General features: G+C 42.8%; 1 protein-coding gene across 2 annotated transcripts in view; it reads right to left on the bottom strand.

Moving 5' to 3' along the window:
• luzp2 (leucine zipper protein 2) overlaps positions 1-22,389 on the bottom strand; it is a 130,817-nt gene that overhangs the window by 9,930 nt on the left and 98,498 nt on the right. For both annotated transcript variants that reach the window (XM_069527049.1, XM_020099395.2), the window contains 3 exons: positions 12,680-12,742; positions 8,658-8,732; positions 7,431-7,598 (listed from right to left, as the gene is read on the bottom strand). In XM_069527049.1, coding sequence (XP_069383150.1) covers positions 7,431-7,598; positions 8,658-8,732; positions 12,680-12,742 — 306 coding nt within the window. The remainder of the gene's footprint in view (positions 1-7,430; positions 7,599-8,657; positions 8,733-12,679; positions 12,743-22,389) is intronic.

The raw sequence follows: 22,389 nt of genomic DNA, 5'->3' as shown, positions 1-22,389 counted from the left end.
TTAAAAATCAGTGGTGTGAGAAACGCTCCCTGCGAGAGGCCAAGAAAGTGCTGAATAAAAACTGTAGGCTGTTTGCATGGCGGGCTCCGGTCAACTTCCTCCCGTCAACACGGGCGACCTCTGCGAATACTGATGTCCGACTTAGTTGAACCCAAATGGAAACTCACCGTTCGCAGAGATTAATTTCCCGTCGCTTTACGTACACAAGGAAACAATCATCAAAGCAAATACTCACATTTCTCATTGTCTTCATAATGAAATCTCATATTTCTGAGCTGTGTTCGGAACGTTTCCGTGTCACGTCGGAGCACTGGCTGAGGCTCGGACACGGAGGAAAATGTTTGTTTTGTAAAATGTCCTCATTAGTGCGAACGGGGCATTTCTCACAAAGTGAAATTATAAATAATTGAGGTGTTTGAATGTCCTCAGTAGGAACCAATGAGCGACAGACAGCGGAGGGACGTCAGACCGTGACGGACACGCTGAGCGTCAGACTGAAGTTTCAAACAACGGTCTAATTTGTGGTCTTCGTGAAACAGGCATCATTTGCAACTGCTCTGCATTAGCAAACACTAATAAGGAAACATAACATCTGCTGCCCAAGATTCTGCGTGTCTTTACTTTTTAATTGCAAATTAACATATATTATTTGCCTGCAGACTTTGAATCAGTTCGCTCTAAACTGCACTGACTCTGGAGCAGAATGTTTTTCGTTTTTCACCCACGTTGACGTGCAAACTATTCATTACTCCGGCGACGGGCCATCACACAGTCAGCCGCTCACACTTGGAACAACCTGTGCAGGTTAACCTCTCTGCTGATCTGCAGCTCCGCGGCTCACGTAGGCAGGAAGACAAAAAATACAACAATAGAAAAGGTCAACCTGTCAATTGACACGTGTTCTGAAAAAGCTCAACATTTACAAGCGGTGCAAGAAAACTACTTTTCCTACAGTTACTCAGGTTTTATACAACATGCACATTATTTTATTATAAGCACGTATTATATAAAAAAAAAAAAATGTGTTCAGATTCTTTACTTGAGTAAAATTACCACTAGAACAAAGTAGAAATACTCGATGACAAGTCCTGGATTTAAAATCATACTAGAGTATAATCATTATACATTTACTTCGGATAGTGACACTTAATGTCTTTCTGCCTCAAACATCTATTAAAACGAAACCATTTCAGAAGTTGGACGGAGAATTTAATGTCGGTGAAGCTGCAAATAACTTATTGACGTTTGAAATGTGACGACAAGAGAAAGAGGAGACAGAACGTTTGAGAACCACTGGTTTGATTTATTACAGTGTAAAGACGATCTGATGTGGTTGTATGTAACATTTAAATCTGAGAGTAGACGCCTGCTTGTGTCAGACATTTTGTTTGAACAACTTTTTTTAACCCTCGCGAGAAAAGACACATTCGTTTTTTTGGGACATTTTGGTTGATTCCCCAGGAATAATGCACGAATCCTGACGGGAACAAATACATCAGGCACATTAAGGGGATTGACATCTGTGAGTGTGATCAGTGGATCCAAATGAAGATCCAGGTCTCGCTCATTTAAATGTGCTTTCAGAGCGGAGGACTGGAAACCTGTAACCCACCAACATTTAGAAGAGCTGGTGTGGATTCAGTCTGGAGTTTACATGTATCTATGATAGTTTCAGAACTTCATCTAAATGAACATGACTCTGTGCAGGATTTAAAGGGACTGTTGGGCCTTGAACCATCAACAGATATTATTTTCCAGGAGATATTTCTGCAAAGGTAATTGTGCCCGCAGCAGTCTGGAATGAAGAACCTTCCTAATCTGGGTCAAAAGTGGTTTTCCCGTGAGCACAAACCAAAATGGTGAATGCGAGATGAACGCAAGCAGCCCCGTCGCTGTCAAAGCCCATTCTCCCTCTGTCGGCTCGAGCAACATCTTCTTACGCAGGTTCAGTGGAATCGGCTCTACCGGCAGAAGTGACCACTTTCGGGGCGCACGCTTCATGCATTATTTCCCACCGTTTGACAGCATCCGTCAGAATCAGCAGAATTTTACAGTAGAGCGGTGGAAGAGGGGAAGCATTTAACGAGAGCTTTTGTCTCCACTCTTCCAGTAGAACCTGGTTAAAGTGCTTTAACTGAGAACATTTACTATGAGGGAATGTCCTGTTTGATTGTACGCTACATTTAGACAGACAGTGTGATAAAGAGAGAGGGATGATGCGTTTCTCTTCTTAAAATATGCATTTTTTTTTGCCTTATCTTCTTACCTGTAACTGGCAGACTATGAAAGTTTAATATTTAAGAGCTTTATCCGGAACCACTGCTTAAGTGGACTTCTTGGTAAAGCTTTGAAGAAATATTTTTCTTCTACCATCCAACGTCATCTGATAAATATCTCCGAGCCGCTTTTCCTTTTTTGGCTCCATCATCCACCTACTATCTCCTCCTTGCGTGGCAGAGATGAATTTCCCGTCGCTTTATGTACACAAGGAAACAATCATAAAAGTAAATATTAAGTGCTGAGAGCAGGGCGATGAAATGAAATGCCTGATTTCTCAGCCGACACACTGCTGTGGGCATCTAAAGACATCATCTCCCATTACTTTGATGAAAATTGCATGCTATCGGACCACGAGAATTGGCTCGCAACCCCAGACTGTTAAATATGAAGCAGCTTCCACTCCAATCTTGCTGATCTCTGCATCCTCACGCTAATGAATCTTTCACCAGGGAGAAAAAAGTGTGAGCGGGAGGGCTGCGAGGTCTGGGAGAGACTCATGTGCGGTGTCTACCAGTGCTCAAGGCCCATTATGTTAACTCCAACCGAGAGCGTGAATCTCCAAGTGGTGTCGGTGGGCGCTTGAACAAACGCTCCTGCACAAAAGAAAAACAAAACAGACTCCGAACTAAGTGTCCTCCCGAAACTCAAAGTGGAGAACGGTTTGCCTCACGCGCGGAGCATTTATTTCTTCCGTCTACTTCGGGGGCAGCGCAGCTGTTGCGCCCCGCTATGTGCAAAAATAATTGCCTTTTGATCACCAACAGTAATTAGCACGAGATTAGCCATGCATTTGCAGAAATGTTAGCATGTCTTAACTACATGCATTCACTCATACTAATATGTCAAAACCACTCAACAGAAACCAAGATAAAGGATGTAATAACATGGCGCGGCTCCTTTGTGCTGTTAATGAGCGTAATGAGGAACAGCACGGGGTCATCAAAGAGCTAAGTTCTTGACATTTGCCTCCCCTGTCAGTCGATCGTTACCCGACGACTCAGCTCCTCTTTCATGCACAGTAAGGTTTATTGTGCAGTTCTGTTTTTTTTTTTCCATGACTTAATTTGAGATAAATTTGGCAGTGATTTAAAGGAGATCTGACCCACCTCCACAGAGCGGACAGATGGAGCGCCCCGGCACTCTTTCCAGTGCGGGTGCGCTCAGATTCATCACACAGCCCGTCAAACTGAACACTGCCTACAGGAGACAAAGCAGCTAGCAACTGCTCACAAGTGGAGGGCTGCTGTTATATCCAAACCAGGTGGGAAGAAATGGTTCATTAGCATACAACCTGCATCTATCATGAGTTTCCTTTACTCATCTTTTCTTTCTGTGAGACACTTCTTTCAAACACATACTTGAGTTTGTTTGGTTTGTATTATTCCAAAGAGGATGGGAGAAATAAATAAACTGTAATCTGATTATTTAAATGTGGACAGAGAGCAAAACTCAAACCTCTAATAAACCAGATGCTGCGGCAATCGACTCCTTTCTCATGTCAGGTAGAGGAGAGACAAGATAATATATTGAAGATATTCAGATCATCCGGCATGTTTGTTGGAATGGAGATAATTATTTTAAGTTTTTTCAGTGTCTGCATTCACCAGTTACAGTGTGAGGTCTCAGTGAACCCAGAGACATCGTATACTTAACATTTGTTCATTCAACATTATCGCATGTTTTCCTAATATCCCAGAGTGAGTGGGTTTGAGAGAATATTGACGCCACAGCGGAGGAACAGCCGTGGCACCGGTGGCACTGAAAATAAATAAATAAATAAATAAATAAATAAACAACATAAGTGGTGTGTCAAATGTCTGAGGCAGCCGTGAAACACACGCACAGTAAACTGCGACTGCTGTGAGGAGAGAAAAGCCTCTTGAAGACAGAATTGCTCGCCGGGATCAGGGGAGATAAGGCAGAGTGAGGCTGTGGCCGACTTGATGGTTTCAAAGTGACAGAGCGACCGAGAGTCAGAAATCAGAACTAACAGGATCTGTGATTGAGGCTGACATCACTGCTTGGTGGAGGGAAAAATAACGTCGGTACCGTGAAGAAACTAAAGTGATGTTCTGCTTCAGCTCTGTGGAGAAACATGTTATGAATCAGACTATTGTTTTTTTTAATAATTAAACGGGTATTGACCAGATAAAACCTTGACATATGACTTTATTTCCAAAATGTGAAAGTGCTGTACAAGTAAAACAAGAAGCACCATCGACACCGACGGCATAATCCTATTTTCTTTTTTTTTTTTACAGTGAATCCTCTCGGCAGTCACCTTTTTTTTTATTCCTAAAGGGGATTAAATCCTGATCCCTCAGTCGAGTCTACAGCGACCTTGACTTTGACAAGCCCGAAACAAAGACTGTGTCACATTGAATTAATAATTTCACAGGGAACAAATTTAACTCCCAACGTACCAAAAAAACTCCCATAATGCCCTGAAGTAATTGGGCTTTAATTCCAAAGCTGCAGAATAGAAAGACTGACATCAATTACCACGACTGCTGCTTGATTTAGATGCACTCTTATTCTGAACAACCTCTGGATTCGTGTTTGCCCCAACTGTTGTGTTTGGTCATAATTATTTCTTGGGCTATTTCAGTCCAGAGCGTCACGCTCAGGGCATCAAACTGACAAATAGCCACTTGAACAGGACGTAATAATCAGCGAACACTTAAATTCATAATGCAGACTTTGTTGTGTGCGCTCCGATGTGCGGTGAGGTGAAAAGTTTGGCAGCGAGTTATATTCCATGATGTCGCCACGCTGGGAGTTACAGCGTGAAATGAATTTTAATTTGAAAGAGTTTACGCAGAGAGGAGAGGAAAAATAGATTTTGCTAAAAAATGCAAAAACAGCAGCCTGCTTATCTTATCTGGGAAAATTATACTTCGCCACAGACGGACGGAGGCAAATCCCAAATCCAACTTACTTTCCATTTTCACTTCACAAAACAAACTTATCTCATCCCCCCCCACCCCCCCACCCCTTAGAAACTGTAACGGCTGAGTTTAAACTAAGGTCACCGGCAACACAACTGACCAGACGTTGTGAGGCAAACTCAAGGCTACAGGCCTCTTCACTATCTCTTTATATTTACATCACTATGTTTGGGGTGTTGCTGAGTCTGTGTGTGTGTGTGTGTGTGTGTGTGTGTGTGTGTGTGCACGTCAACATACTAATTATCCGACTCGGAGCTTCTGTTTCTTAGAATCTATTAGCTGCTAAAACAAATGCTACATGAGACATTTTCTCTTTTTTAATAATTGATTTTTTTTAAAGACTGAGTGTCTAACTCTTCCTCGGAAATCAGTCTTTGTGATTCTAACATCTTCTGCTTTCACAGTTTTAATGAATTCAGGGACGTCAGCATGATAGTGTGTGGGCATACTGTACCTGTGGGTGTGTTCAGTCATCACAAAAACTACAAAGTTGTTTAGTGTGTCCAGTGTGAACTACTGTAAGAAACATGGCCGCCTCTGTAGAAAGGACCTGCCGATAAACCACAGGTGTAATCATAATGATTCGGTTCAACATGTTCCAGGCTCTTTGGCATCATGGGCTTCTGTTACACGCAGAAGAATAGAGCTGTTAATAATCTGCAGCTGGAACGACGAGTCAACACGTCGGTCACGGTTCTGACACGAATCCTTGCTAATTCAAGGCCACAGTGAAATGAGGACTTGGACGAAAAAACAAATGTCTCCACGCTGCAATCAGCCGTGAATACAACAACATGTACAGCACACGTGTGTTGCTGTAATTTCCTCTTAAGCTGCTTTCAGTGTTGTTGGTCAAATAATAATTGTGGCAGTGGTTGAGTTGTGCCAGTTATTGTAAACCTGAGAGTAACACATGCAGGTTGATGTTTTAAGATGAAATTCATTCTGTAACATGTCGTCAGGACCGGTACTTTTTAAACGTGTTCAAAATAAACAAAGTGATATATATATATATATATAAAAATAAAAAAAATCATAATCAACCATCATGATGCTGTTATGACAAACACACTGAAAACGAAGTGCCACTTGATGAGATCATTCACTGGAGCTAATTAACAGACATTTCAACATGTCAGTGCAGCAAAAGATCAGGTGTTGCTGATGATGAAGGTCATTAAAACACGATGATGAGCCACTTTGCAAAATGATGGTTGGGTTTCGTTTGGATTGTTTTCAATCATTTTGAGCTAGAAATGATACTTGTTCTTAATAAAGTGCAAACTGATGATAGAAAGTCTTTTCTAAGGCCGTTCAAGTTTAACATATATTAACTGTTCAAAATAACTGAAATATATATAAATATAGATAATGTTGACATATTTACATAACGAGATCACACAATAAACAAAATGGAACCCGACTACAATATTTTATCATGTTTTAGTGATTAACACAATCAAATATTAGACGTGGGCTCACGTTAGCGTCACCAGGTGCTTTGTGAACTCATGTCTCTCTCTTTACATGGAATTGATTTGCTTCACGTCCGGGTGTCGGAATCCTTTCACACGAAAAACAGCCTCAACACCGAGCGTTTAGCTTCAAGGCATTTCTTTATCGACTTGAGTTCGAGGTAGCTACTCCAAACCGCGGGCTAACGTTACGTGCTGTCAGAGCCACGTGCTGCCTCCAGAGTTAATCTCGATGTTGACTCGACACGTGTGGTTGTGTTCATGTTGCCGGCACAGAGCTCAGGCACCGAAACGAGTCCACGTCATCTGCGTTATTATTCGGTCCAGCAGGAATTTTGATTCCCAACCATGTGCAAAAAAATACCTGGACTCTGAAACTGAAGCATATTTCTAAATGACACGTCGAAGTGTCTGCTGAGATAAAGGTTACAAGAGATAAAGAAGAGAGGTATTTCATAATTGAAATACTTTAAGACAGATTTAAGTGTTTTCAAGGTCTATACAGTGAAGGAGGAACAATACAAACATTTCGTTAATCTTTGCAGAGCACACGTTGACGTCTACAGACTCAGACCTGGTGTTGGTTCAAGGACGGCAGGACCTCGTCTGTACAGTGAACCCAGCTCACCTCATTCATTCCATATAAAAAGGGTGAGATTACAACACTGCAGGTCTTCTCTTTGGATAAACATTAAATCACAGTGAGGTGCGATGAATACTGAATTACCTTGGCGTGTGGCTGCTGAAAGGTGACTCTGGAGCTGTTGATGAGCGATGAGTATCTGAACAAGTGGGTGGGGGCGGTGGGAAATCTGTGGCTGCCGCTGGGCTGGTTGTGCAGGACGGCGGAGAAGCAGATGTGAACTGTGTCCTTCAGGGCCTTCAGCTGGGACTCCTGTCCCCAAACAAGATTACACACACAAGAAGATTCCTGAACGGCTCCATCCCTCCTTCCATCCACACGAGAAATTCACTTAAGCATTAAAGCCACGGGGGGCCGCGGTTTAAAGTCGAGTGTAGGACCGGCGCGGGAGGCGTCGTTAGGCAGCACATGAAGTGGAACTCACCAGAGGAACAGACGTAATGTTCAAAAGATCATTTACCTTTCATCAACAATGATGATAATTGATGGAATGGTTGGTTTTAATTACTTTACAACAGCCTGTGATGTCACTGCTCCTGAGCTGAACGACCTGTTTTCCTGATCAGCACTTTTCTCCCCTTGCATCTTTAACTCATCCACCTCGCTCCCACTGACAGTGGCTCAATAACCACATGTATAAAAACAACATTAGACCTAACAGACTAAAGCTGCGGCTCGTCTTCAATCTGCTGAAGCGAAACATTTTGAGAGTTCACCCTCTTTAATGCTGAATTTCTCGATACGGAGAATAATTACTCCTCGGACACCCGCTCTCTAAAACCGTTTACAGACATGACTTCTCTGGAGAGATTCTGGCTCGTTCTCGGCAGCTCTTACTACCAAAACCTTTTTCTTGACTTTCTTCATGAGTGTGTTTTACGTGTGTTGCACCACTTTTTCATCCTGACGTATTTGTGTTATTGCGTCTGTTGTGTTTTAGAATAATCGTCATGCATCAGCTCATTCTGCAGTGTCTTCGCTCCGGGGGCTGGCCGGAGAAACTCTGCAGAGAGTCTAGACGCCCTCACTCGGACATTTGCCTTCTCACATACAGGAGGTTGTCCGCAATTCGGTGCACGTCTGAAAGCAGCTTTCAAGAGGGATTTACTCAGACTAAAATTACCACACATACTTTAGCCATTAAATAATTTAGATCCTATTTCTCTATTCAGTGTTTGGCATTGCAGGGTTTAAATGGGTCAGACAAGAGAGGCGACATTGGCTAAAAGTTAAACAACAATTAATTAAATATAACAGTAGAAGAACAATGGGGAGAATCAAAATAACTTGTAATATTTCCCTGTTATTCACCTTATCCAGGGCCGTCTTCTCCAGTTCTTCCTTCGCGATGGTTAACTTGTGCTCCAGGTCCATCAGCTGCTGCCCCTGCACAAAGACACGACTTTCGAATCATCTTTATTCCGTGCAAACAAAGCACTTCTCCGTTTCCCAGCTCATCTCAGCAGCCCTATCAATAACACAAATCTATAGCACAGAGGACTGAGAATCCTCTTTATTATTTAACTGATCATCACTTTTGTCCTGTAATATGACACACACACACACGCGCGCGCTCGTACACATTGATCCAGCATTAAAACTCATTTCCGTTGATATGCATTGAGCACTGACTGAGTCGAGAGTCTGAGAGTCCGTGGATCTCTGAAACCTCCATAATCATAAAGCTGCAATTCAATCATTTAATCGTTAGTTTAATTTTGGTACCAGACCGCTCTGCTGAATGATACCTATCTATTTCCTGGAACATAGGAAGTGCAGAGGGTATTCAGATAACAATCTGTTCACATCAGACCCCCTGAAACCATCAAACCCCGTAATGAGCACCTTTGCTAGAGTTCAATCCCTGAGCAGAAAATGAGCCAATATACAGTAACACAGTGAGACGATCAGCGGAGCGCCCTCTGGGGAGTCTTTTATTATTGATAAATTCATCATCAAGAAGAAGGGAAAAGTTGTATTGGGATCATTTGCATGCAGTCAGTGTAAAACTGTCCTCTGTGATGGACTTTGAGCCATGAACTTTTATTGGGTGCCTTTTACTGGCCTCTCAAAATGATGGACTGCATGGACTCACATTCTGAAACAGCCAAGGTCGGCTAACTCAACAAACAGCGACAACAAGAAAAGTGCGTGAAAGTTCAAAGCTGAACGGCCGACGGGGCGGTCTCGGGTTAATTTAAGAGACGTATGTTCGACCTGAGCGAGTTCGGTGACACAGCAGGGGGGGGGGGGGGCACGTTTGCTGATCTCATCTCGATTCCCGTCAGCAAAGTGGTTCGTTTTAATGATGAACACGCGTGCGGCTGAAAACAACGTGCATGTTTTCTGTGACGGATGAACGGAGCGGCGAAAGTCAAGGGCAGAGCAACATTCAGCTCTACGAGTTTTAAAAGAAGCTCGAGAATCAGATCTTCCTCTCTGAAGGTCTTTTTTCATTTCCAGCCAGTTTAGGACAAAGTCATTTGTAGCTGTCGGGCTGCGCTCGAGAGGAGAAACCTGAGGAAATAATAAAGTTTGAAGAACAGATCTTCAGCCGTGGACGTACAGGCTTGAATATAATCTTTTTTAAGGTAAGTGGTGAATGAGTATTCACTTATAGACATTTGAATTACTTTCAACATCGAGGATATTTAAAGGCACCAATAAAAAACACGTTTTACAGTCCGATTTTTAAGACACCGGAGCCATGATTAGATATTTGCTATAAAATAACTGGCAGAGGACATTTCATTTCATGCACCACATGCTGGGAATGAGGAAGACAGTGGACTGAATTTAGAATCGTTACTGTCTCTTCACAAATGGGCCGACTGCGAGGGAGAGCGGGTGGTCCACCGATCGGAGGGACGGTGACTCGATTCCTGACTCGTATAGTGGATGTGGGCAAGACACTAAACCACAAATTGCCCCTGGCGGCAATGAGAGGCAACGGTTCTCCTGCATCTACTCCTCATACACTTCTAATTCTTTTGATTATTTATCATATTATCTTTTACAAACATTTCCTTATAGTAAAATAAGGAAAGAAAAGCTAATATAATTCTATCTTATCTTATATGCATTGCTGACAAAGTACTAGATGTGTGAATGAATGTGTACATAGGTAAATATACTGTATATAAGTAAGACCGTGTCTGTGCTACTCTGTCCCCGATTGTATTTATATATGAACCTGTTTTTATTTCATTGTTATTTGTTTCCTGCCGGTATCTTGACCAGGACTCCCTGGCAGGAACGATTCTGGTTAACCTCCTGGTTATATGAGGGATAAATACTAAATAATATAATTTTGCAAAAAGGCCAAATAATTAATTGTTCAGAAATATGAAATAAACCACTTTCGGCTGCCCCTAAACATGTGTCTATGTTCGTGCGTTTGACTGAGAAGAAATATTGCAAAACAACACCGAGCGCTGAGTTTAAGAAAATATGGAGGAGTGAATAATCATGACTCGGGGCTGGTGCACACAGGAATAGGAAAAGAAAAAAGCAGCCTCCTCTTAGTTTGTCTTCAAAAGGATCTGAGTGTCTGCCTGTGCTTGTATGTAGCAGTAACTCCCTTTGGGATTAATAAAGTACTGCATCTATCCATCTCGTACACGGAGCGTCATCAGTGGACAGTGCTCTGAAGACGGCCGGCGCTCGGCCACTGACCCAGAAATGCTGACTTTCAGGGTTAGTGCCTGTGAGTGCAAAGCTCCAGATTTCTGTGCGGAGTCCATTAAAGAGTTGGGGGGTCAGCGGGTTACCGGCCACTCTGCTAGTCGAGGCATGCAACTACATCAAGCCGTCATTTTTCTCTTTCTGTTTTCTTTTCTTTTTTCCTAAGCTGGCGGAGAAACAGCTCGAGGGGTAAATTTAAAAGTGGAATGACTAAGAAAAGAAAATGCGAAAGCTCGAATGCAGCTCATCTGCCAAAAATGTTGTCTCACAGGGAAACAAACGGCGGGGACGAAAACGTTTTTAAAAATAATCTTAGGGCTGAGGAAGTGAAGGGGAACCTGCCTCTGTGTAGTGTTTACAGTTTGCTCGGTTTGACTGGTACATTTTTTACATTCAAGTCTGAGCTGTATTGATGGAAAACTCTCCATCGTAAATCCATTCTGTTAATGTACATTATTGTATTGTGTCAGAAACTCCTCCCTTCAACGTCTTTATAGCTCCACTAGTCCTTTTCTGTCACGACTGTCGATTCCGAGGAGGATAAAACTATTTGGTTTTGAGGTTTCTTGATTTCGTTTGTTCTCTCGTCTTCCTCCTGACGCTGTTGTGTTGACTCGTGTACTGTGACACCCTGCTGCAAAATGCACTTTGCCACGGTACGACAGCCCAATTCAATTGCTTCCCGGTCAAGGTGCCTTGACTGACATCCCCCCTGTGAGGCTGATGACATTTCTGCAACTTGAGTGACTCTTCTCTACTTCCTGCTCCCTCATCCCCCCCGCTGGGTTTTTGATCACAGCATATGGGGAATACAGATGAGTTTTCAGGAATAGCTGGAGGGATCAGTGGGGATTGAGGACATGATGCATTTCCCTCTGACCTTTCCCTCGGAGACTCTCATCCCTCGCAGTTGACTTGCCGAGTCACCGAATATGATCAAATTAGCTTTACCCTCCCGTAACTGCAGAATCTCGGAGAGCGCAATGTCTTAAACGTCCGCGTGACATGTTGTTGTGGTGATCTTGTGGTTTTTTTTCTTGCTGAGTGACTGATGCAATTTGGGGACAACGGTTTACGAGAAGTGACACCAAGCAAACAAGTCAATGCATCCATCATTCGGAGGCTGGAAATAGAACAAGGGACAGGACATCCAGGGATAATATATTCAGGCATTACGAGTAGAATAAAATCAAGTCTGGATGGGCAGGGTCCTTTTTTATTCATTTAAGGATGACGGAGCTTGAGGGATGACGGTTCTGAAGGATCAAAACATACATTTAAGAACCTGGCATCACTGCGGCAGAAATGTCAACTGACATTTTAATGCCGCAAACAGGCCTGAAAGGTCGGACTGGTATCAGTGAACGTCAATGCATGTTACGTGAGCTCTCAGATCTAAGAACATCAGTCCTCTCTGTACAAGGGGCAGAGGACAGGGCTTAGCAGAATGTGGACTAAGTGCCGGCCAATTGACTTTGCAGGCTTCTGCCTCCTGGAAGGGACTTTGTAATTGCCGACTAAATTAATTGGAATGCCTTGTGTGACTGGATCATCCTTTCAAGGTGTTCTGAAGAACCTGTTTACCTGCTGGTCCGGAGCTACTATAATGCCCCCCCCCCCCCCCCTCACCTCCTTCAGTTTGTGCTTACCTTAAAAATTAAATCCTTTTTCCCGTACCGCAGTTCTTTCAGTTGAGCCTGGATCTTTTTGGACTGCAAGGAGAAGATAAGGAAATAAGTGTTAGCTTATTCAAATAGTGAAATTGGTTTTAGATCACGTCGCAGGATTCTGCCAGCTGCAGCAGAAGACGCCTTTGTGAGTGTTCCCTGGGCAGAGCTCTGGCTTAAAGGGAGGCCCCACTGAGAGGAAGAAAAAAAATCAAATCTCCCCTTCACTGAACTGCATAGTCCACACAATGATGCAGTCATGCACTGACTTCTTGCCCACTGTCTAAACCTGAATTCTCACTCCCACTACACACATTACCACCACCATCACCGCACAAGTAGATTACAGCGCCCACCTGCCATCGGAAAGCAGCACACACACACACACACACACACATACACTCATTCTTTATTTTTTTGCCGCCCTCGTTCGTGGTGCACAGTGACCGGCTCTGCCTGACATTCGCTCTGCTGCTGCACATCAGTGGGTGCACGGAACACAGGGTTTCTCCCACAGAGCTCGACACACAGCCATCCTCAAAGTTGCTCATCATGGGAGCTGGAGCACTGAAAGCCTCCACATGGGACTCAGCAGCCGCTCACACGGTTTCATGCTGTGTCATTATTGAGACTTGATGTTCTCGTAGATATTTCACACTGTGGGCGTTATGAAGTCTGTGAGTATTTAGGACGCAAATAAAAACTTGCACTTGCTCCTCTTGAAACCTATCAGTTAATGTGCTTGTATATCTTTTTGTCAGTCGAGCTATGTGGAGGCTAAATATCTTGTGACACCTTTTCTATATCGGGGTTATTCAATTAAAATTCACAGAGGTCGAGAAACGTTTCCTCAAGCAGACGTCCTGAAATTCAAAATGTCAAATGTAGTGATTCAGTGTGATCCACTGTATATTAAAATATCATCATATTGATATAATATTATTTATCAGTCTGTCTGCAATGATATTTTAACAGGATTTCGTTTCCACACTGAACAACATTGATTATAAATAAGTACATTAAAACAACTGGCTCTAGCTCCAGACTGTAACCTCTGGTCTATGTCATCTCCTCTGCTTCTGTCTCTGAGTTTCATCAGCACATTTTCAGAGACATGAGCAGAGACATTTGCAAAAAGAAAAGTTTGAATACATGACTGAAGTGGAAAACAAACAAAATGGGACAAATACACTGGAAACAAGCACACTTCTTTATTGTTTGAGGGTCGATCAATAAATAAATAAATATATATATGAATCTCTCTTTCTCCCTCGATATCTTTACAAACCTGTCTTTCTACTTCTATACTTTGTTTTCCAACAGCAGTAAAAATGTGCCACTAATCTTCCACCAAAAACCTCCGAACACAGAGCTGAGGGACAATTTTCCCTCAGAGGGCTCTGTGCACTTTACGAGCACCTGCGTACCAGTTTTCTAAATTTATTTTTTTCTAAATTAGATTCTTTATCTTATTATTTCTCTTCCCGGGATGCTGCTGTGTAGCCCACACTCATCTCTGTCTAGATTAAAAAACTGCATCCTAGGGCTCCTCATAAACAACTGTAAGGTTAAAAAAAGCTCATTCAAACACTCCAACTCACTGCAACGTCTTTAATTTGTGATCTTTACGTCTGCTTTTTCCGTGGCCTGGCTCATAAAATGAAATGTGAACTCATACAAAGAAAATTAATTTGTTAAGTGCAGCTTTTGAGATACTTGCTGGTAATAGAATGACTCATAAATGAATGACTCATAAAGAGGCTACAGAGTCAAACCCAGTGCGGCGTTAACTTATAAATGCAAATATCCGAATATGTGCTGAGCTCTTGGAATTGCCAAAGCATTGGTCTATTATTTACTAAGAATAAATCATGTGAGCTGTCTGCTCGGCCCAGGAGAATACCAGTAGCATCTCTCTGTTGTTGTTCCCGATGGTTCAAACCCTGCAAGAGTGAGACCTGCATTTTAAATAGTTACAAACCAAACAGTGCTGCAGTATTTTACAACACATATCTCAAAGTTCGTGAAAGGCATCGCTGACAGTCATCGTCTCTATGGGGATGAAGTTTAAAACTGTCATTGACAAATGTCTGCATAAGCATGTTTTTGACACTTTTGTGTTCTGCTAGGTTTATATTTATTCATCATTAATGACAAGACGCTCCAGTTGGCCGGATTCTTCTGATTCCGTGATTTATTTGGGAACCTGCTTCCTTAATTCATTCCCTCTGGTTGAGTGTAACTTGTTTGCCAACTTTGTAAACTAACTAAAAGTGACAGTATTTATGCAGCTATAATTTTTAGTTCATGAAACTCATTAAACAAGTTGAAATATGTCAGCAAACCAAACTGATTCATTCTTTTATCTCTGTAGCTATTGTTTTGTTTTGGTTTGCTCCAAATCCTGCAAAAAAATAAAACATGGGACTCTTATTGCTTCTTGTGCACACCAGAAACCTGCAGTGCTCCTCTCCCTTTGATAGTTGAGGTGACGCTGCAGTCTTCTCCAGAAGGATAAGTGGCAACCACACAACCACGCTGCCAGAGAAAAGCAAAAGTGAAGAAGAAACACAAACAAAGGTTTTTGGCAGCAGTTTTGATTCCTCCACTGCTTCTGGCTTGAGTGCACTTCTTTGCCTTCACCCCCCAGATGCAGAGTTTTCTTTTGTCGTTAGTTTGTTTCCTGCCAAACACCTCATTTTACCAATGGTATCTGCAGTCCTCCTCCAGGAACAATCTTAGAATCTCTTTGCCCGCTAATTAATAAGCTCATCCCTGATGCCCTGTGGCCACGCAGCACGCACCTATTAAAAAACGTCGTGAGGTGCCGAAACGATGCCCTGTGCAAGCGCAAATGTCATTTGACGTAATTTCTTGTGCGCGCCACGATGCAAAAGGTCAGTAATGATGAGCGTGAACCGGCTTAATGATCGTATAATGCTCACTCGGAGCCTTTTCTTCTACTTATATGAAATAGGCATTTGGAAACTCCAACAACCAGAATTTGCAACAACCTCATGATCCATTTGTCAAAGTCCGATATTGGAAATCACCCAAACTGAAATTTACCTTTTGAACCTGAAAGCAGCTAAATTATATTTATATAATTTACATTTCTTTCCATGTTCTCTGGCACATTTCTCACCTCTCCTCGGGCGACTTGCGTTTCATGCGTCCAATTCACAAGCCCTTGTGTTTGATGCAGATTAGTTTTGGGAGAAATAGTTTTTGTTTTTGCACTCTCAGTTTCTGACAGTATCAATAACACTGAGCCGAAGCTGAGGAAGCAACGTCCAGCTCTGCATCAAAATGGGTTTGTCTCTATAGGACACAGAGCGCAGGCAGGTGGACATGTTTCTGGATATTTCCATTTCATTGTTGTTGAGTGTTACGGTCGGAAATTTCCCGACATCGCCACTGAAAAAGCCTGTTTTACCTCTGACATACAGTAGATCTGCTCAGTATGCACCGTGGGCTCTTCACCGTGCCATGAATCTTCCTTGTGAGAGAACGGCACGACCGCATCACAGAAGAGCCGATACAAACGGGCGAGGTGACATGACAGGGCGGTTGTCGGTGTCCAGACATCCTCAGCAGGTATTTGTATGTACTGTGCATCCGCCGCAGCCCCCCCCCCCCCCTCCCCGTTCAAACAGATTGCCCTATTTGTGAAGTGTGTCTGATTGGCTGAGGCATGCGGGGCTGAGGCAGAGTAAGGACTGGCTGGCGGCCAGAACGTACCGGCTGGAAGCATATATTTTATTTCAGTCATTTGAGTCAGGATAATCTCATTTAATCGATATGTATAGTGAGTGAAGTAAAGCAGCGCAGCATTACATCTGTTTTATTTAAAGGATCGGATCTTGTACTGCTCACTGTGCACATTACTAATTGTATTGTCGGGAGCATCAGTGACGCTGGCAGCGAACGTCATCCTTCAAAACAGCACCGTTACCAAAGTGTGCAAACACTAAACATTCATACGGGTGGACATGGCTTTGGATTCTTTGATTTCTGAATGGAGCTTGATTTATTATAATATGAGGTGACATTTAAATACTCAAAAAGCAAATTATTAGGAACACCACAAACATACTGGGTAGGGTCTCCCTTTGTTCTCAAACTAGCCTCAGTTCTTTGGGACAAGATATTGAGAATGATGTCGTCACATGAGGTTTCGACGAGATGGATTTAAAAATTGAAAACCTTTTGAAGAACATAATGGGTGAAATTCAAGACGTATGTCAAATATGATGGATATGAAGGAGTGTCAGAGTCTGGAAGATCAGGTGAAGTGTCCATAGTGTTTCTCAGAGCCAAGTTGAGAGTTTTTATGTCAGTACACTGAGGACAGTTCCATGTTGGTCATGTTTTTTTTTTTTAGTTAATATCTGTACAAGTGAGAAAGAACTACATACAACACAACGAACTATAACTGGTGCCAAAAATATTTCTAATCAAACATAAACATCCAACATTTTCTGATGCATTCTCTCAAGGCCACCCAGTGAATCTGCTCAGTCGATCACATTCCAAAAGCTTCTTCCTCACTCTCTCTCTCTCTCCAGTTCATGCTCCAGCTGTCTATCTATCTATGTCTATCTTAAAAAGAGAAGATGGTAAACTGGGGCCCTAACAGGATCCACATGGTCAACAACAATACTCAGATAGGCTGTGGTGTTCAAATAATGATTGTTTGGGAGAAAACATCCTCCCACCTTTTCTCTACCCACAACCAACCTGGACTGTTGACACAAGCTGTGATTCGTCAGACCAGGAGATGGTTTTCTAGTCTCGACCTGTTTTTGGTGAGCACGTGTCCACTGCTGCCTCAGATCTGTGACAGGACCTTATCCACCGGTTCGACGTGTTGTGCATTCTGAGAGGCTTCTCTGATCATCACGGTTCTAAAGAGCGGTTATCTGAGTTACCCCAGTTTCAACCTGGCCGGCCGTTCTCCTCGGATCTCTCCCATCTACAGCGGGTTTTTTGTTTTGCACAATTGCAACTGGAAGTTGTTTTTTTTTTTCCCCCCCCACACACATTTCTGAGTGAATGTCTGGAGACTGTTGTTTGTAAAAATCTGAGAAATATTTGAGAAATACTGAAACAAGCTCGAAACAGCACCAATCCCACCTCATCCATGTTAATGGATGGGACACAGACCAAGTATATGTCGAATACATTGTTTCTGTCATTTTAGGTTTTTTAGGGTAGTTCTCGGTGTGGGTGCACAAGTTAAATCTCCCATTAGGTTTGGTTTAAGTGAGTTATTTGATCAAAAACATGTAGTGTGGCTCCAAAGGGCAAAGATGGCAGCGTTTATATTTAGTGGGAGGAGCATCATGCATATTTTATTACAGTTTGACTCTGACATATATGATGAGAGACAAGTTATTCTAGGTCTAACCCTAATGAATTATAAAACTACTGATCATTAGTTTTGTCACAGACACACAACACAACACCGCCCTCAGAACTGGATACTCCAGCTTTAGTTGAATCAATATGTTTAATATGCCTGCATGCAATTTTAGACTCAATATAAATATGTCCCAAAATACACGAGATGGTGATGCCTGCTGCTCCATTCTAAAAAACCCTGGATTCATTATGTGAGGCAATTCACCTTGAAATCAGTCATTACAGGAAATCCTCCCGAAGCGTCGGTATTAGGTGAAATTTCATCTGCATAAGGTTCCAGTTGCTGGATGTTTTCATAAAACCCTGATGCGAGAATGAGATGTTGTTTTGCAGAAACAACATCCTTCATCCAAACGGTGACAGTGCAGCAACTCCGTAAATCTGACAGAATAGCAAATAGGTGATAAATTCCTGCTCTTGAAGAACAGATGAACAACAGATTGAACGGTGTCTCTGATGCCACGTGTCCCTCTGCTTCTCTGAAAGGATTTAACCTTGAGGTTGACTCTGGTTTTCTGAGCTATCAGATGTCCCCCCCCCCACCCCCCCGAGGACACAACAAACGTCTGGTTTCGAAAAGGTCGCATTAAATCTTTCCTATGAACTGGATAAGGAGCAAGAAAAGCAGGAAGCAGAAGATTCGCCAGTTTCCTTCACAATTCAAATGTTCTGTTGGATTTGTGAAGTGAAACAAACCCACAGCTGAGTCGGCCCCGGCGGCTGCCTGCCAGAGAGGGAACTTGGTACGTCTGTGATACACTTGTCTTAGTAACCTCTCCTCATTCATGTGGTTGTGTGTGAACGTCAACAGCTCCAGTCCAAACTGTTCCATGAAAGAAAGTTGGCATGGAAAAGTGTTTCCATCCATCTTACTATGAAACAGCTCAGAGTTTAAACTACTTTTCACTTTTTGAAAACGTTTCGGTGCAAACGATGACACATCCTGGAACTGAAGCAAATGGAATCGCAATGTAAAGATTCGCTAAAAGGACAAATGATGACCACAATTACTGTAATAATATTTAAACAAGAGGTGGGGTGCAGATTTAATATTTCAGACATGAATGTGATGTGTGTGGACGAAATGCCTGGTAGTTGGCAGCAGTTTGGGTTATAAACCCACATTTGCAGATGGGACACAGGCCAGATCAAAAAATTCAAAATAATAATATACTTGTTTTTTCAGGGTAAGTTTGGTTTTAGTGGAGTTTTCTCAAACACCAGAAACCAGTTTGAGATTTTTGCTTTGTGCATTATTCATGAAAGGAGCCTTTCTCAGACAAACTGGGGCACCCGCTCCGCCAGGTGAGCTCTGGACGCCCCAGTTAATCATCTTCTAATGGCCACTTCCATGGGCCCACTAGCTCATCTTCTGCAGGGGCCCTCAAACCTCTGTCGGACTACATTCTTCCAGTCGAGCGGGCGACCCGTGTACAGAGGCTTGAGGGGCCCGACACAGACTGAGACACAGGGTGAGAAGCTCAGTCATCCAGAAGGGGCGAGAGTAGAACCACTGCTCCATCATGTCAAAAGGGAACGGTTGAGGTGGTTCAGGAATCTAATCGGGACGCCTCCTGAGGGTTACCAGGCATGGCCAGCTAGGAGGAGACCACGAGTCGCTGCAGGGATTACTTTTCCCATCTGGCCTGGGAACAGCTGCAAAGAACAGCTGAGAAGAGGGATGTCTGGAAGAGCCTACTGGACTGACTCCCTCCACAACCCAGCTGGGATAAGCACCAAACAATGGATGGATGGAGCTTTACCCTGCACACCTTGGTGTATTTAGAAAAAAACCTGTCATCAACAGTTTCTTCTTGTTTTGTGTGGTCTGCATATTATTCTGATACTTTTGGACAGATTGATCTGGCAACCTTACGAAGTTATCAGTGATATAGGATCCACTCGTGCATATTAGTGCAGAGAGCGACCATTCAACCCTCTTTACAGTGTTGTAATTTTGTTGTAAGTTTTGTTCATGCCATTTTAGCTGAGCAGTCTTCGGCACACAACACAGATTAAGAACACAAAGCTTGATCCTCCACCTCGCTCATACAAAGCAAAAGCCGAGCACAAGTTAAAGCAGCTTTCTAAAAAACGATTACCACACCAAATGAAATGTATTCCAGTATACAATATGCAGGAAAATCCCAAAGCCAATTTCCACGAGATGAGAATGCAAATCACACATGAAAGAAAGCTGCTGTTTACTCCAACAAAATCTTAAACACACGAAATGAGCTTTTTGCCTTAAAAGTTCAACCAAGGCCAGTTTAAAAAAAAAGAAAAAGATCTGGGTTTAATCTCAGTTCTTGGACATGGTTTTAAAGCCGTCATTTTAGGATTCAATGATTTTATCTGAGGCAGTTTAAAAAAAAAAAACGTTGGCTCAGTCAATGCTCTGAGGAAATCTTAATTGAAAAGATATCTGAAGCATGAAGGGAGGATTTTCAAGGCAGCAATTAAAGAGTTCGAGAGTTAACATGTTTTGGGGTGTTGTCATGACTGTAAATAAAAAAACACACGATTGATTGTTTTCATAAAGAAAGAGCAGATATCAGAGTTCAGGCCCCATAATGAGACGTTATGCTTATGGGGGAGTATGTTTACTTTCTTTCCAATGGACAAACATGTGATACAGTGATTAAGTTTGCAAATTACCTTCTCTGGAGGCAATTGTTCTGCAGCTTTAGCATCCGCCTCTCTGTGTCCCTCTGCAGTAATTACACTGCGATTACAGTTGCAGCTTGTAACCCTTCCCCTTTGAACATGAATAACACTCCTGGATGAAAGTAGGGACATGGAGGAATGCGCCTCTCGCTGATTTACTTCAAATTTTATTGCCTCCCACAGGAATCGCAGACAGTGACCTCCATTTACCTCCGTTCCAAGAAAATCCTGGTAGCTATTTGCTCCCTGAAGAACTCTGAAGTCTATTGGCCTTGAAAACAGTTCTGCGAAAATAATCAGGGAAAGGCAGGATCCCTGGATAGGAACACAGCAGCTCGGTATTAAAGAGCATTGAGAATCAGATAACCACAAGCACAAAGCCGACCAGTCATGTTTTATCACCACATCACTTCCATTGCCGCTGCGAGTGAAATCCAGGCTTAATGTAGACGGCTGACAACTTCAATCAGGACCCCTTCATAGCCTCTGTACTCTTTCCAACTCATTTCTGAAGTGTTATAATTAGACTTGGCTGCGCAGTCGAATGTGCCATCATCATCTCGGAGTTTGACTATGAGATGATAGCTTTAGAAAAACCGAGCTGGTCAAATGTCAGGGCCGTTCTGCTCGAGGATTTGTAAACGGGGAAGAGGTCTGTAATTAGAACACCGATTTCCTGTGTCACAATAAGAGACTCAGGGTTCAATGACCGGCTCCTCAGCACCAAATGCTTCCAAACATTCAATTCTGTTTGTGCACCGCTGATCTGTGGCAAGTGTGTGTGTGTGTTTCCTGAGCCAGGTTACTTTTCCTTAAGTAAACTCAAGCTTGTGTGTATATGTGTATGTTCCCTCACTGCTCTGTCACAGGCATCAGCCCAATGAATGGTACAGGATGTCACCATCATACAGAGGAGCAATGCAAGTGATGACAGGTTCACATCTGCGTCGCCGGGGGGGGGGGCATCACACACTGATCCTTAATTTTATTTCAGAAGGCAGCAGAAGGCAGTGTGGAACCACCGGTACCTTTCCCTCAAGTTCTGGAACCGTCATCCAGAAGCGTTGAAGTAATCAACTGCTCATACAGATGAATTTGGCTCGAACAGACATGGTCACTGTTGAAATGTAGCACAAAGCTATATTTGAAGCAACACCTCTACCCAATGCCCAAATACTAAATACTCTCATCGTTATTCTTTCATTAAAATAAAGTTTTTCTTTAATCGCTTCGATCATCAGCTTTTAGTGTAATCAGTAAACTGGTGGTCGTCAGTTAAAAGCCCGGAAACAGTTTATTCTTGTTTCTCTCACAAACACTAGAATACAAGAGCTCAGGTTGAAGTGGGAGCAGCTTCGAGCGCATGTTGTCCGTCAGTCTCGCTGTCACTATAGCTCCGCTGCCAGTTGTTATGCTGAGCTGCGTTTGCATGTGGTTCTGGCTCAATATGCTTCTGGTGATTCTATGCATTTCCTGTATCCAGGCTACAGCGTTTGAAATAACTTTTCTATGACTCCGAGCAGTGTGGCGATAGACAGCCTTGACAGATGGCAACCTTGAGCAGAAGATGGAGATTTTTCCTCAGTAAGACTCTGGGCCAG

Source organism: Paralichthys olivaceus, chromosome 1 (assembly GCF_024713975.1).
Source record: "Paralichthys olivaceus isolate ysfri-2021 chromosome 1, ASM2471397v2, whole genome shotgun sequence".
Taxonomy (NCBI): Eukaryota; Metazoa; Chordata; class Actinopteri; order Pleuronectiformes; family Paralichthyidae; genus Paralichthys; species Paralichthys olivaceus.
Note: the sequence above shows the minus strand (reverse complement) of the source record. Positions and strands in the feature narration are given on the sequence as shown.